The following is a 12,496-nucleotide window of genomic DNA, read 5'->3' on the forward strand; positions in this document are numbered from 1 at the left end:
GTTCAATCTCTTCTTTCACGACTCGCTACATGAAGCTCAATCTGGAAGACAAGGATGATAATTATAAGATCTCAACTAATACCTTATAAGATCTCACAATGGGATGAATATAAAATGTGGAATAATATGAAATGAAGGAAATAGAGAAAGACACAAAGATTAAGGTGGTTCAACATATAACCTGCATCCACACACTAAGACCTCAATAGGCTACATATTTCATAATTTAATAGGCGCATTACTCGATCTGTTACCTATTCATGTAACAAAATTATTTTTTCAATTCTAATTTACTAATTCTGTATTAAGTTTGTATCGGGTTTGCATAAGAGATGTGTCAAAAATTACTCGCCCTTACATCGTCGCATGTCAGGTTTATGTCGCATGAGATATGTGTCAAAAATTGCTCGCCCTTGCGTCGTCGCATATCAGATTATCAGGTTTAAGTCACATGAGTATAACATTATATAAATTCATTTAATTAAATAGATTAATTAGACCTGCATTCCTAGGCCAACATTCCTCCAGTGTTTTCCCTTTTTATTTTTCAATTTTTTTTTAATGAATTTTTTATTATTTTAATTTTGATTCAAAAACTTAAAAATTTTAAATATTAAAAAATTATAAAGGCCTGCCACCTAGGATTAAAATGACCAAAACATGACCATTTTATTGCAACCAAGCATATCTCTTTTGAATCAGCAATAATAAACAGTCACATCAAGGAAAAAAAAAACCAAGAAAAAAATGTAAAAGAAAAAACCAAAGATAAGTAGTTTGGGGTTGGGCCTTAGCAATTATAGGCAGCCACCCGGCCATTTCAAGGCAGGCCTTGGGCTGGGCCCTAGCAATTCTTTCAAAAACAAAACACCGAAAACGGATAATAAAAAACATCGTTTTAGCATTCAAAGCTACTCCAGTACTGCGGGGTCTCTTCATTCTACTGGGAAGCTCAGAATTTTGATACGATCGGACGGTGGTGGGTGATGGAGAACGCTGACGTGTTCCTGGGTTTGCACGACTTTCTGGAGCGCATGCGACAACCCTCCGCTGCTGATCTCGTCAAATCCATCAAAAGGTACTGCATTTATCATATGATTGATACAGTTTCCAAATTGAATCCTTCAATTTTCCTAATTCCCCTATATCTTGACTGCTAAGTTCTTGCAATTATCGTGTTTTTTCCAAAAAAGAACAACAGATATTTCTATTTACTTATCGCAATTCTGCCAAATAATTTAGGAAATGTTTGGGAACTACTTTTTCTTGCTTGTAGTAGTGCAAAGTTAGATAATTTTGATTTCATAAATTGAAGGAAAATGCTTGCCTACTGTAACTTTTACTACAACCTCTTACAACTTTGATGTCAATCCACAATGAGTATCACGCAGGGTAGATTGTCATGTCAATTTGTAAACCTAGCAAGTTCAATGTGAATTACCTAGTGGCAGTCCCCATTTTAAAAGCTGTATCCCTGCAGCAGTCCATAGTCAAAGGAAAATAAGGGTAATGCTACTCTTTATACTTATGTCACAACGGTTGACTTATCGTGTTTTAAGTGACTTTTCTTTTCTTTTTTATTTTAAGTGGGTGACATCACTTAAAACATGGTACGTCTGCTCATGTAAAATGAGTGTGAAGAGTAGCATTACTCGACAAATAATTTTCAATTCTAAGAGCATCTTTAGCAAATTAGGTAAAATGTCCATATTAGCTAAATTCAGCTAATATTGCCCCCTTTTCACCTCCAGCATAGGCTAGCTAAAATACATTTGGTGCTACAGTGAATGGCAAAAGAACACTAGATCATTTCTTTAATAATTTCTCTCTTCCTTCTCTCTTCTCTCATGACTAGCTATTTTACTTAACCTTGTTGGAGATGCTATAAGGTGTTGTGACTCATCAGACAGAGCAGATAGGAGCTCATAACTGAAAATCATGATACCCTTTCTGTAGAAGAGTTGCCATAATAATAATTTTTCTCTTTACAAAACAATCATGTGCAAGGTTTTGAATGTGATGTCTTCCATATGGCAGTTTTATTGTCTTGTTTTCAAACAATGCTCCCGATCCAGAGAAGGACAGTGCAGCGGTACAGGAGTTCCTTGCCAAAATGGAATCAGCTTTCAGGGCTCATCCACTTTGGGTTGGTTGCTCAGCTGAGGAGCTGGAGAGTGCTGGTGAAGTGAGTTACTCAGACATTTACCTTGTATTTGCATCTATTTATAGGATGGTTGTGTTATCATGAGGGGTGGTTGTTCTCGAAGTGCCGTGGTTTGAAAAATGGCCCCGCTGTGCATCACGTGGTGCTTATGGACTAAACGAAATGGGAGATTCTTCGAGGATTCCGAAAGGGATTGGAGGATCTTTTGCACTTCTTTTTTACTACTCTTTTCAGTTGGACGGTTGCTTGGCTTGCTCCTTTAGTGATTAGTTTCTCTGATTTTCTTTTTCTCTTTTCTAGTTCTACTTAGGCGTCCTCTTGTCTACTTCCTATGTACTAGGGTTGCGCCCCTCTGCGCGTTTTCTATACTACATTACTTATTAAAAAAAAAAAAAAATCGTTGTGTTATTATGATGTTCTATTATGTATATCTCTTTTCTTTGTGCGACTTTATTATAGAATTGCATTATTCATAGGTCAATGAAAAGGTATACAAAATATAACAATGTACTATATCATGGAATATTAGGTCCTAGAATCTTAATAAAAGGACCAGAGAACAATTCTTATTGTTGGGTGGTCTTGGGCCTCTCTCAACCCCAAAAGCTAGCTTAAAAGGTGAGGCTTTCCCTCACACTTATAAAGTGACCACCAGCCCATTCCACAACTGATGTGGGATAACCTCAACAATCTACCCCTCACACATCGGACCTTGGGTCGAAGCAGCGACAACCCGTTTCTCCTGTGGACTGTTGGGCCGAGACTTGTTGATAAATCTGGGCTCTGATACCAGTGTTGGGTGGTCTTGGGCCTCTTTCAACCCCAAAAGCTAGTTCAAGAGGTGAGGCTTTTCCTCACACTTAAAAAGTAACCACCAACCTCTTCCACAACCGATGTGGGATAACCCCAACACTTATTTTGGTCCTCTCGGCCCCGGGGATTCCACCGAGAAGTTCTTGTAGTTGTTCTGGTGATATCATGACAGAAGATTGACTATTGAGACCTTCAACTTTTGTTTTCTGTCAGTGTGTCAATTTGAAGGGATATGAATGAAACTAACATGTAGATACTTATTAAAAAAGAAAGGAGAGAGAAGAGAAAAGGCATTAATGTAAGTTTATGAAAGTCTTAAAATAAATGAGTTCTAAAAGCTCTCAAACTAAAAAGCAATTTCCCTAACATTCACTGCTGATTTAGCTTCCTAATTACCCGTAGGTTCTTTTCCTTTCTTAGGGACAACAGTGTAGGGGAAAACAGAATTTTTCATTGACTGCCACCCTCTTGATTCTACACCATTGGACGTAAGCAATCCACCTGATGGCATAGGGGCACAACCCATAATATTTCAGGCATCGTCTACAAGTGTTGCTTTGAAATATATTTCTGTATAAATGATGAAGAAAGAAAGGCTGAAGGGAAGGGGAAATAGGAGTTGAGTGAATGAGAGAACGAAGGCATTACAACTCTGGACATAATTTCTGACTTAAGTTACTTATCAAAAAATAACTTCTGACTTCTGTTGTTCTTTGTGGTATGACTCCAATGATCTTCTGAAAGCGACTTATTTAATGAGTCTAATAGAACTCTTGAAATCAATCAGTGTACAATGGAGATATGCAGAATCATAAAAATATGGATACTAAACCTCTGTCAAAAGCACCGAGCTAAAGCTGCATTACCAGGCACCTAGGTGTTGGGTTAGGGTCGGGTTCAAATCTAACTATCAAAAAAAGAAAATAAATTGCATTATCTGAAAGCTCAGCATGAAAATCCAATATGGAGAAATAAATTGCATTTTCTGAAAGTTTATCATCAGTTTTGACCCATTGAAAATCCTATGTTTCTTTTCTCCATGGGAATTTGCCATATTTGCAAAGGGTATCTTAATATGAACCTTGGTATCAAAGTATGAACCTTGATATCTTAATATCTTTTTACTCTATGGTGCCACCAATTAGTAAGTAGCATAGGAAGTGGGTGTGGCCCAGTGAACCTAATATATACCCTAGGAATCTTTCTTTGATGACTAGAGAGGATTCTTAAATCCATAACTAGTTCAGAACTGACCTCAGTTCTTTTCTCTTATCTACCATCTTTGTTTTTTGTTTTCTCTCTCTTTAGCTTATCAAAAAAGGATACTACACAAGCTTATCTTTGGTACTTGGAGAACAGTGTCTTTGAGATGGATTATGATATCAACGAAAATGAACTGAAATGATGTTATTTTGTTCGAATATTGAAAAAAAAATTAAAAAAATAGCCCCAGCAATGCCCAGCTATTGTGGCTCGGTAACCTAGCCACTGCAGCTAGGGGTGGCTGGGTTACCTAGCCACTGCAGTTGGGTCATGCCCAGCTATGGTGGTGGGGTAGATCACCTGGGCTTTGGAGCGCGTTCAAGCACTTGTCATGGGTTGGAGGTCTGCTCATGCATGGTTTTGGTGGGCACTTGAGCTTGGCTTTAAGGAGTGCTTAGAGGAGACAGTTGTTGAAAGTGAGATAACAGGAGTGGATGAGGATTTATGAAGTATTGTGGTGATTGTTGAAGTATTAATCATGAGTGTTTATTCTCTTCAGCGGCAACCGTATAGGCTATATAGGTTAGGCAATGGTTGGTCTTATTGGCTCTGGTTTGCGAAGAGAGAAAGTGGCTATAGTGTTCTTTAAATGGTCGAAAAATTTATCAGACAACCAAACACTGTTGGAGGAGATTTCTCATACACTTCTCTGAGAAGAGTGTCTGAAAACTAAAAAGTGTTCTTAAAAAACTTTTCCAGACATACCCTATAATGCTTTAGACCTATTATTGGCCAAATGGTTAATATTTTCCTTTTGTTGGTACAAATATTTATGAGATCATGCATGCACTATTCACTTTTATTTTATATCTTTAAAAGTAGCAAAAAGCTGGGTACTTCATACTTCTTGCCTTGTATAGGATTTGTTTGGATGATTTTTCTTTTTAATTTTGGTAATTTTATTGTTTTCATTTCCTTTTTGGGTGTTTTTCTCTTTGTAATATGTGCTGTTTTTGGATCATACTTCTGTATATACTGATTTTTTTTATCTTGTGCTTTCTTTCAAATACAGGGACTGGAGAAGTATGTCATGACAAAGTTATTTACTCGTGTATTTGCTTCACATTCAGATGACGTAAAACTTGATGACCAACTTTATGAGAAGATGTCTTTGATTCAACAATTCATTCAACCAGAAAATTTGGATATCAAACCAACCTTTCAAAATGAAACATCATGGCTAGTAAGTAGAGGTTCTACGTGATATATTCTCACTCTCTCTCTCGATTTTGTCCATGATGGTATGTCCTGGATTCCTCCTCCCCTCCTACTAGAGGTGATCATTTTCTTTTCTCAAATAAAAGTCTAGTTCAGTGTTAGTTCTATATCTAACTAGGAATTTGAAAATTGGTTTTGGGTAATTATTTTTAAAATGAGTAGATGAATCAATCATGCTTCCTAAGAGCATAATGGTTTCCATCTTTGGCCATTGACTGTGACTGCTTTATTGGTTGTACTAAAATTGTATATGCATGCAGCTGATAACCATATAGTTGCATTTCAGTTGAGGCACTAAAGCTCCTTTTCTCCCTCAATCTGTCACATTTCTTTGGATTTTTTGACTGCCTACAATTTTCGGACTTCACTGTCTCAATCCTGAGCTTGATTGACCTAGATTAGATTTTTTTCTTCTGTTTCTTTTTTGTTTTTTTCTTGGGGAGGAAGAGAGGTGCTATTGTGACCAAGAAGCTTCGAGCAGGGGATTCCAGAGCACGCTTAAAAAGCTCCTGCTTTTGTTAGTGCCCTTCCTTCAGCTGGCTCCGCTCAACTATTCATCTGTCCCTTCAAATGGATATTTAGGGAAAGTTCTATTGAAGGGCTTTCATTCCATTGCCCACTATAGATATTTAGAAAAAAAAAGACTGTTATCATGGATTCAGAATTTTTTAGTTAAAAACTCAATCCAGGGCTCTACATTTCCAGTCTTCTGAAACCCAAGGTGTTGTAGAGCTTGGTTAGCTAAAGTAAGGAGTTTTTCTTTAGCAAGAAAAAACAAATAAAGCAACAGGAAAAGTTTGGAGCTTGCTCCCGTAAAAAATAGTGCTTGTGAAGTGTGATTCATGTGATAAAATTATTTTGTACGTTCTTATTGCACTAAGAGCCTGTTTGGGATTGTGTTTGACGGGCCTAAAAGTAATTTTCACACTCAAAAAGTCCGTTTGAAGAAAAAGTACTCGTTTGGTAAAAAATTAAAAGCGCTTTTAATGGTCCAAAAAGCCTAAAAATTGCCAAAACGTACTTTTAGTAAAAGCTTAAAAATGAAGCTTTTGCCCAAAAGCTCTTTTTAATTTAAAAGTTCTATTTTTCAAACGCAATCTCAAATATGCTCTAAATAGCAATAGGAATGTGAATTTGCGGGTACCAAAGCGAGACAATGATTCCATTGCTAACTTGCTATTATTGGTGTTTTCTATCAACATTTGGAATCATGTTGACTCCACAATTGGCATGCCGAGTCTCATGTATTGCCAATTCAACAGAATTACTGGCTTCATATTGATCCTTTCATTTTTGACTCTTTGATGAAACCTTGCTCCGAATATATATCTTGACTCTCATGTTGGCTGAATCTTAGCAACAAGGCATGTTGATCAGGTCATGAATAGGAATCTGTTGAATCCATTACCTGGGGTAGTCAATCCTTCATTGCAGATAAAGTATATTTTCTTCATAGAGGTGAAAGTTAGGTATTTTACTTTATCCAAGAATTACACATACAAGGTCATGTCACTGGTCAAGAACAAATTTGAAATCGTGAGACAAAGAACTTTTAAACAATGTTACAAGATGGTTTTCACAAAAGTGCATGATGGAACACACTTTGAAATGTGGGATACCTTGGAAGAACACCAATATTGTTTCTATTCCTGTTCACTTCCACGTACACTTGAGGAGTGTTGTGAAACTGGTTTTATTTATGGGATATTTTTCATTTGAAGTCTTACCTGCATCTCTAATCTTGTATTGGCAGCTTGCACAAAAAGAACTGCAGAAGATCAATATGTACAAGGCACCAAGAGACAAGCTTGTCTGTATCCTCAATTGTTGCAAGGTTATCAGTAACTTACTGCATAATGCTTCTATTGCTTCAAATGAGAATCCCCCTGGAGCTGATGAATTTCTTCCTGTCCTGATTTATGTTACTCTAAAGGTGAGATTATATATACCATTATGACTTGGTTTATTCCTGAAATCTTAAGCGTTATTAAAAAAAAAAAGAGAGAGAGAGAAAAGAAAATCTTAAGAGTTGGTTTCAATATCTGTAATTGTGTTCATGGCTAAATTTTTTTCAATAAGTACTTAAAAAAATTTCTATGCTCTGTCAATCATTAAAAAAAGAAAAAAAAATCTTTGTCTACTGTTGCTTACTGACTATGAAGTACAGAGACTCCTGACATGGGAAATGGTAAAATCTTGAAAGTAGGACTTGAACATGGGGATAAGAAATTAAATATATATGATATCTATATATAGATATATATGTGTTGGTGCATGCATGTGTGTGTGTGTGTCCTTGAAAGTTTTCTATGCTTTCTAAAGCCACAATTAAGAAATTAAACCGTATTTTAAAAAAATGGATAAAAAGTTAGCCAATCCATGTTGTGATATTCAGTGGTATTGGTACTATTATTGCTAATTTGTCAATTTTATATATATATATATATTTTAATTCTTGTTGTTGATGTTTACTTTCTCCATGTATGAATTTTACTACTCATTAAACCAGCAAAATATATAGATTTGTAACTTGTACCTTTTCTTTCAGATTTTTTTGGTAATAGGATTCTTTATATCTGCCATGCATTTAAAAATTAAAACTAAAGAGAGATAAAAGTTGTAGAAAGTAATTCTAGCATGTGGGTTAAATCACATTAGAATGCATGTATTTGTGTCTCAGGATATCATGAAATGGTTGCATCTCTTCCACCTATCTTTTTCAGGGGAGAGGAGGTGGAAGGGAGGGAGTGCTAATTATTGTAATGACACAAGGCCTGATTTAGTATCGATAATGCTTTGCTAACTAATGGCTTCCATTCTTCGTATGATTTGTTTTGGTTAATGTCTCTTGAAATGTGACATTTACATTGTTATATCTAGATTACATGAATGATATCGTGCAGGCAAACCCTCCACAACTGCACTCAAATCTGTTGTATATTCAAAGGTACAGGAATCAGTCTCGATTAGTTGCAGAATCAGCGTATTTTTTTACAAACATGCTCTCAGCCGAGTCTTTCATCTCTAACATTGATGCAAAGGCTCTTTCAATGGATGAAACTGAGTTTGAAAAGAACATAGAATCTGCTCAAGCACTTCTTTCTGGGCTTTCAACTGATTTTGATGGTCAGTCTGATCAAAGTGACAGAAATGCAGCCGAATCTGTGGAACCTGAACATCAGTCTTTGCATGTTAAGGATAGGGACTCCATATTACGGCCAAAATCGTCTGAAACAAAATCCACAAGTAAGGAGGCCCCATATGCAAAAGATCAGTTATCAATGCCAAAAATTCCATCCCTCTCAGATTTGGAGAACAAAGGGGCAATTATGCTTCTGAAGGAGGATATGGTGAGCCAAGTCTTTCGGGATTATCCATACTTGTTTGCCCATGTCGGTGACCTAACAGTTAATGACGTAGAAGACCTGCTAAATAATTACAAACAACTGGTTCTTAGGTATGTTTGTCTTTCCAAAGGGTTGGGTGGTGCTCCCCTTTCTTTGTCCAATTCAGAAAGTCAGAAACAGCACCAAGTTGAAAATATAGAAGAACCTGGAGATAGCAGTACTGTGGAACCAAATGAGGAGTCAAAAAAGCATACTAGGACAGATGATGGTTCAAATAAAGTTTCACTATTAGAAGAGGAAAATCTTGGATCGAAGTTGCCGCAGGATGAAGCAGTTGTAGCTCAAGGTGAAGCAGTTGTAGCTCAAGGTGGGGGAAATGATGAGACTTCTCAATGATGTTTCTCTATAAATGTTTCTCCTAAAAGTGTTCTGAAATTTCAAAAAGATGGCCAGTCATCAGGCTATCTCCTTCCCCCCATAGTGTGGTGAAAGTGAGACAGACTGCGGTGCTTTCTGGTTGGAAGCAGTGTGGAAAATCCGAAAAGGGAAATCTAGCATATAGGTTGGAAGTGTCGTAGCATTCCATGAAAGATGCATACATCATAGAAAAGCCTCAATCCTAGCATGCAATGACGTGTACTTGTAGCTACATACTTGAAGCCCTTGATATTGAAAAAAAAGAAAAAGGAAAAAAGAAAAAAATACAGGAACAACATGGAACATATCTTTTGTATTATTGACCAAGGTGCCAACTGATTTTCTTCTACCAAGAGGCAGGTTTCCCTTTGTCTGATTTTTTCTGGCTTTCTTCTTTTTGGTTGGTCCCTTGAAGGCCTCCGTACAAGGATGGCTATGGTGATGTAAGATATTAGGACAGTGCAGTTTGGCCGGTGGCCCTATATCATGCAAACCCATCATGTGGCATATGAAAAAAGGGGGCATTTTTGTCCATTGAATTGACATATGTCTAACTCAGTCTATTAAATTGATATATGTTGTTTGAAAAAAAAGAATAAATACATTAAAAACATATGTCAATTTAATGGAGTGGATCGAAGAAATTTCCGACCTACTGCCATTACAACTCCATTTCAAACTTTCTATAATCACGAGAATCACTACCGTCAAAACAACCTATGCCAGAAATTTACACCATCAATTCATTGTCACCGCTCGATATAATTTTTATAATACTCTTGTTTCTTTATTTGTTTTTTCAATATATTCATTTAAATAATCAAAATCTTCCTCCGAACAGAAATCTAATGGGATTACGTTAATTTGACTTTTGCAGCCCAAGCAGGCACAACAATAAGATTAGGTTGGAAACATGCCCGCTAAAAGCATGAATTAGCGGAGGAACCCCATGATAAGGATAGTCTAGGACTCATTACCTGCTTAAAGCTGCCTTTTGAAAAAAAGTTTTGGTTCTTGTCTATATATATATATATATATGATAGAGATGTTAAGAGTCAAATAATTTTTTTTTTTTTTTTTTGAGTAATGCTATTTTATTATATTGTTATAAGACTGTTATATACTTATATAACTGGAATGGTTGTGAATATGAGCACTTAAAAAAAGTCAGAAGCTAATCTTTACTATTACCACATCATTTCAGTTGTATAACAGTCTACTAAATTTTTTAAATTAGACCTAAAATAGATAAATTATAACTTTCTGAATTACATGTTGGTCATTTGACTTTTATCAAACCATGTGTAGATAAGAGGTGAGTATCGGTTTGGTCGGTGTGAGTATGGACATTTTCGCTTACTGATTTTTGAAAGTCAGTTAATTAACCGACTTTATGCCGACAAAGAATAGTTTTGGCCTTTTCGATTAATCAGTTAGTCGGTTATAAGATTTTATATTAAGATTTATTAATTTTCTTGTAACTACATAATTAATAAAGCATATGTTTTATAAATGAAAAGGAAAAAATAAATTTATAGAATACAGACAAAAAGGACAACCACAATAAAAATAAAAAATAAAAAATAAATAAAAAACTTACTAAATAAAATTCAAAATTCGTTAACCGATAAAAAAACCGAAGTTGCTTCTGATTCCTTGGCGCAAGGAATGATGCACTTGGGATAGTGTTTCTTTGTTGGAGAAGTACTATTCAACCCCATTGGAGAGGTTTGTGAATTTCCAAGCAACAATATCTCACATTCCATTTCTATATTGAGACCAGGGTCAAAAGCTTTTCCTACAACACGAAGAACTAGGTGCTACCTATTTCATCGCTTAGTGTTCTCTTTGGTGACGACCATAGGGAGAAGGTATAGTTTAGACCTTCGATGCAACTGACGGCTGGGATTTGTAATATGAAAAATTTATATTTTTGAGTAATGAGAAGGGATCCGGATCCCATTGCCTTGTTTGTCTCCTTCCGTTTAAATTATTCGCATAGGCTTCATTCTTCATTCTTTTAATAATGATTTGACACTTTTTCACTGTTCTTTCCAAACAAAATACAGGTGATATGAATGTTCTAGTGAATGTTAAGACAAGGACAACCTGCAAACACACCAAAACTTTTGATTCAGATCATATATATATATGCAATTCGTTAGCTCTTGCACGGGGCTGCAATATCATTCATTTCAAATAACACTTCAGGTCAGGACAGCAAAGTAAAAACAAATACTAAGAAGCAAAAGAAGTGGTGACCGTTACGACTAGTGGTTGCCAAGGAAATAGTTCGGCCACTCAAAATGTTCAATCGAGAGAGGCTGAATCACTCCAATAGACACGAAAAAGCTCTTTCATTTCAAATGAACGGTTCAGAAAAAGGGTATTACAGGCCATGCAATATCTCTAAAACTTGCGCCATGCATTTAGGATTGGATCCCCTACAATGATTTGTCAGTGTGTTGAACAGGGAAAATTCTAGAGACTGAATAATTTATTCACTTCATCATGAGAACTCTCTAGTATCTTTCTGCCCGATTCCCAAGACAAGGAGAATTTCAAGCATCCCCAATTATAGAGGATTGCGATTCATGGACATATATATATCCAGTAATTTTCTGGAAATTTCCACAATTTTTCCATGGATTGATGTGGATATTGAGGATATTATGGGTCATCTTATTTTGACTTGTTTGGCCTCTCTAGTCTATATAGCTGGAGCCTGGACAGACCAACAAGCGGCGAATCACCCTCCGTATCTCATGCTTTACAACCACTACATCTTTTTGGACAACGTTTCTATTAACAATTAACCTTTTAGTTTCAAAAATAAAAAATAAATTATAAAAACAATGAACCTTTCAATAATTCTTTTGAATCCAAGAGGCAAGAACCTTTAAATAATATGAATGTAGACCTACCTTGGAGATTTGGGTCAAAGACAACCACATATGTTCTTCCCTACATACCTTCTCCTTGCATGCAATAATAGGCCCTCTTTTTTTTTTTTTTTTTTTTTTTAACAAGGTTTCCCAATTTTACCTATAGCCGGACAGTACCTCGTGCTAACCCCACCAAGTTGGGGTACTGATCAAGTATAGAGGCCCAGCCAAAATCTTTCAGACTAATTCTCGATCTAATACTCCGCACCACTCAGAGCATTGAACATTGAGTTGCAGGCCTTCAAATAGGATAGCTGGCCCAAGAGCAGGTAGCACCTATTAGGTTTCGAACCTAAGATCACTGAGGAGCAAACTCAGGATCCCAAGCT

At 36.2% G+C, this 12,496-nt stretch overlaps 1 protein-coding gene across 2 annotated transcripts; it reads left to right on the forward strand.

Moving 5' to 3' along the window:
* Positions 1 to 909: 909 nt before the first annotated feature.
* Positions 910 to 9,756, forward strand: LOC132188788 (vacuolar protein sorting-associated protein 9A). Of its 2 annotated transcripts, XM_059603328.2 has the most exons (5): positions 910 to 1,078; positions 2,038 to 2,185; positions 5,253 to 5,423; positions 7,212 to 7,391; positions 8,362 to 9,756. In XM_059603328.2, the coding sequence occupies exons 1-5, from the start codon at positions 987 to 989 to the stop codon at positions 9,199 to 9,201; spliced, it is 1,431 nt and encodes a 476-aa protein (XP_059459311.2). In that variant the 5' UTR covers positions 910 to 986; the 3' UTR covers positions 9,202 to 9,756. The 2 variants fall into 2 exon arrangements, with proteins under 2 accessions (XP_059459311.2, XP_059459329.2); XM_059603346.2 differs by lacking the exon at positions 2,038 to 2,185 and having other exon boundaries at positions 988 to 1,078.
* Positions 9,757 to 12,496: the final 2,740 nt, after the last annotated feature.

Source organism: Corylus avellana, chromosome 2 (genome assembly GCF_965113065.1).
Source record: "Corylus avellana chromosome 2, dhCorAvel1.hap1.2, whole genome shotgun sequence".
Classification (NCBI taxonomy): domain Eukaryota; kingdom Viridiplantae; phylum Streptophyta; class Magnoliopsida; order Fagales; family Betulaceae; genus Corylus; species Corylus avellana.

Excerpts from the sequence above, each read along its gene's own strand:
- LOC132188788 (XM_059603328.2), top strand. The coding sequence starts at position 987 with ATGGAGAACGCTGACGTGTTCCTGGGTTTGCACGACTTTCTGGAGCGC. Across the intron at positions 2,186-5,252 it reads AGCTGGAGAGTGCTGGTGAA|GGACTGGAGAAGTATGTCAT; the intron begins GTGAGTTACTCA and ends TTTCAAATACAG. Across the intron at positions 5,424-7,211 it reads AAAATGAAACATCATGGCTA|CTTGCACAAAAAGAACTGCA; the intron begins GTAAGTAGAGGT and ends TTGTATTGGCAG.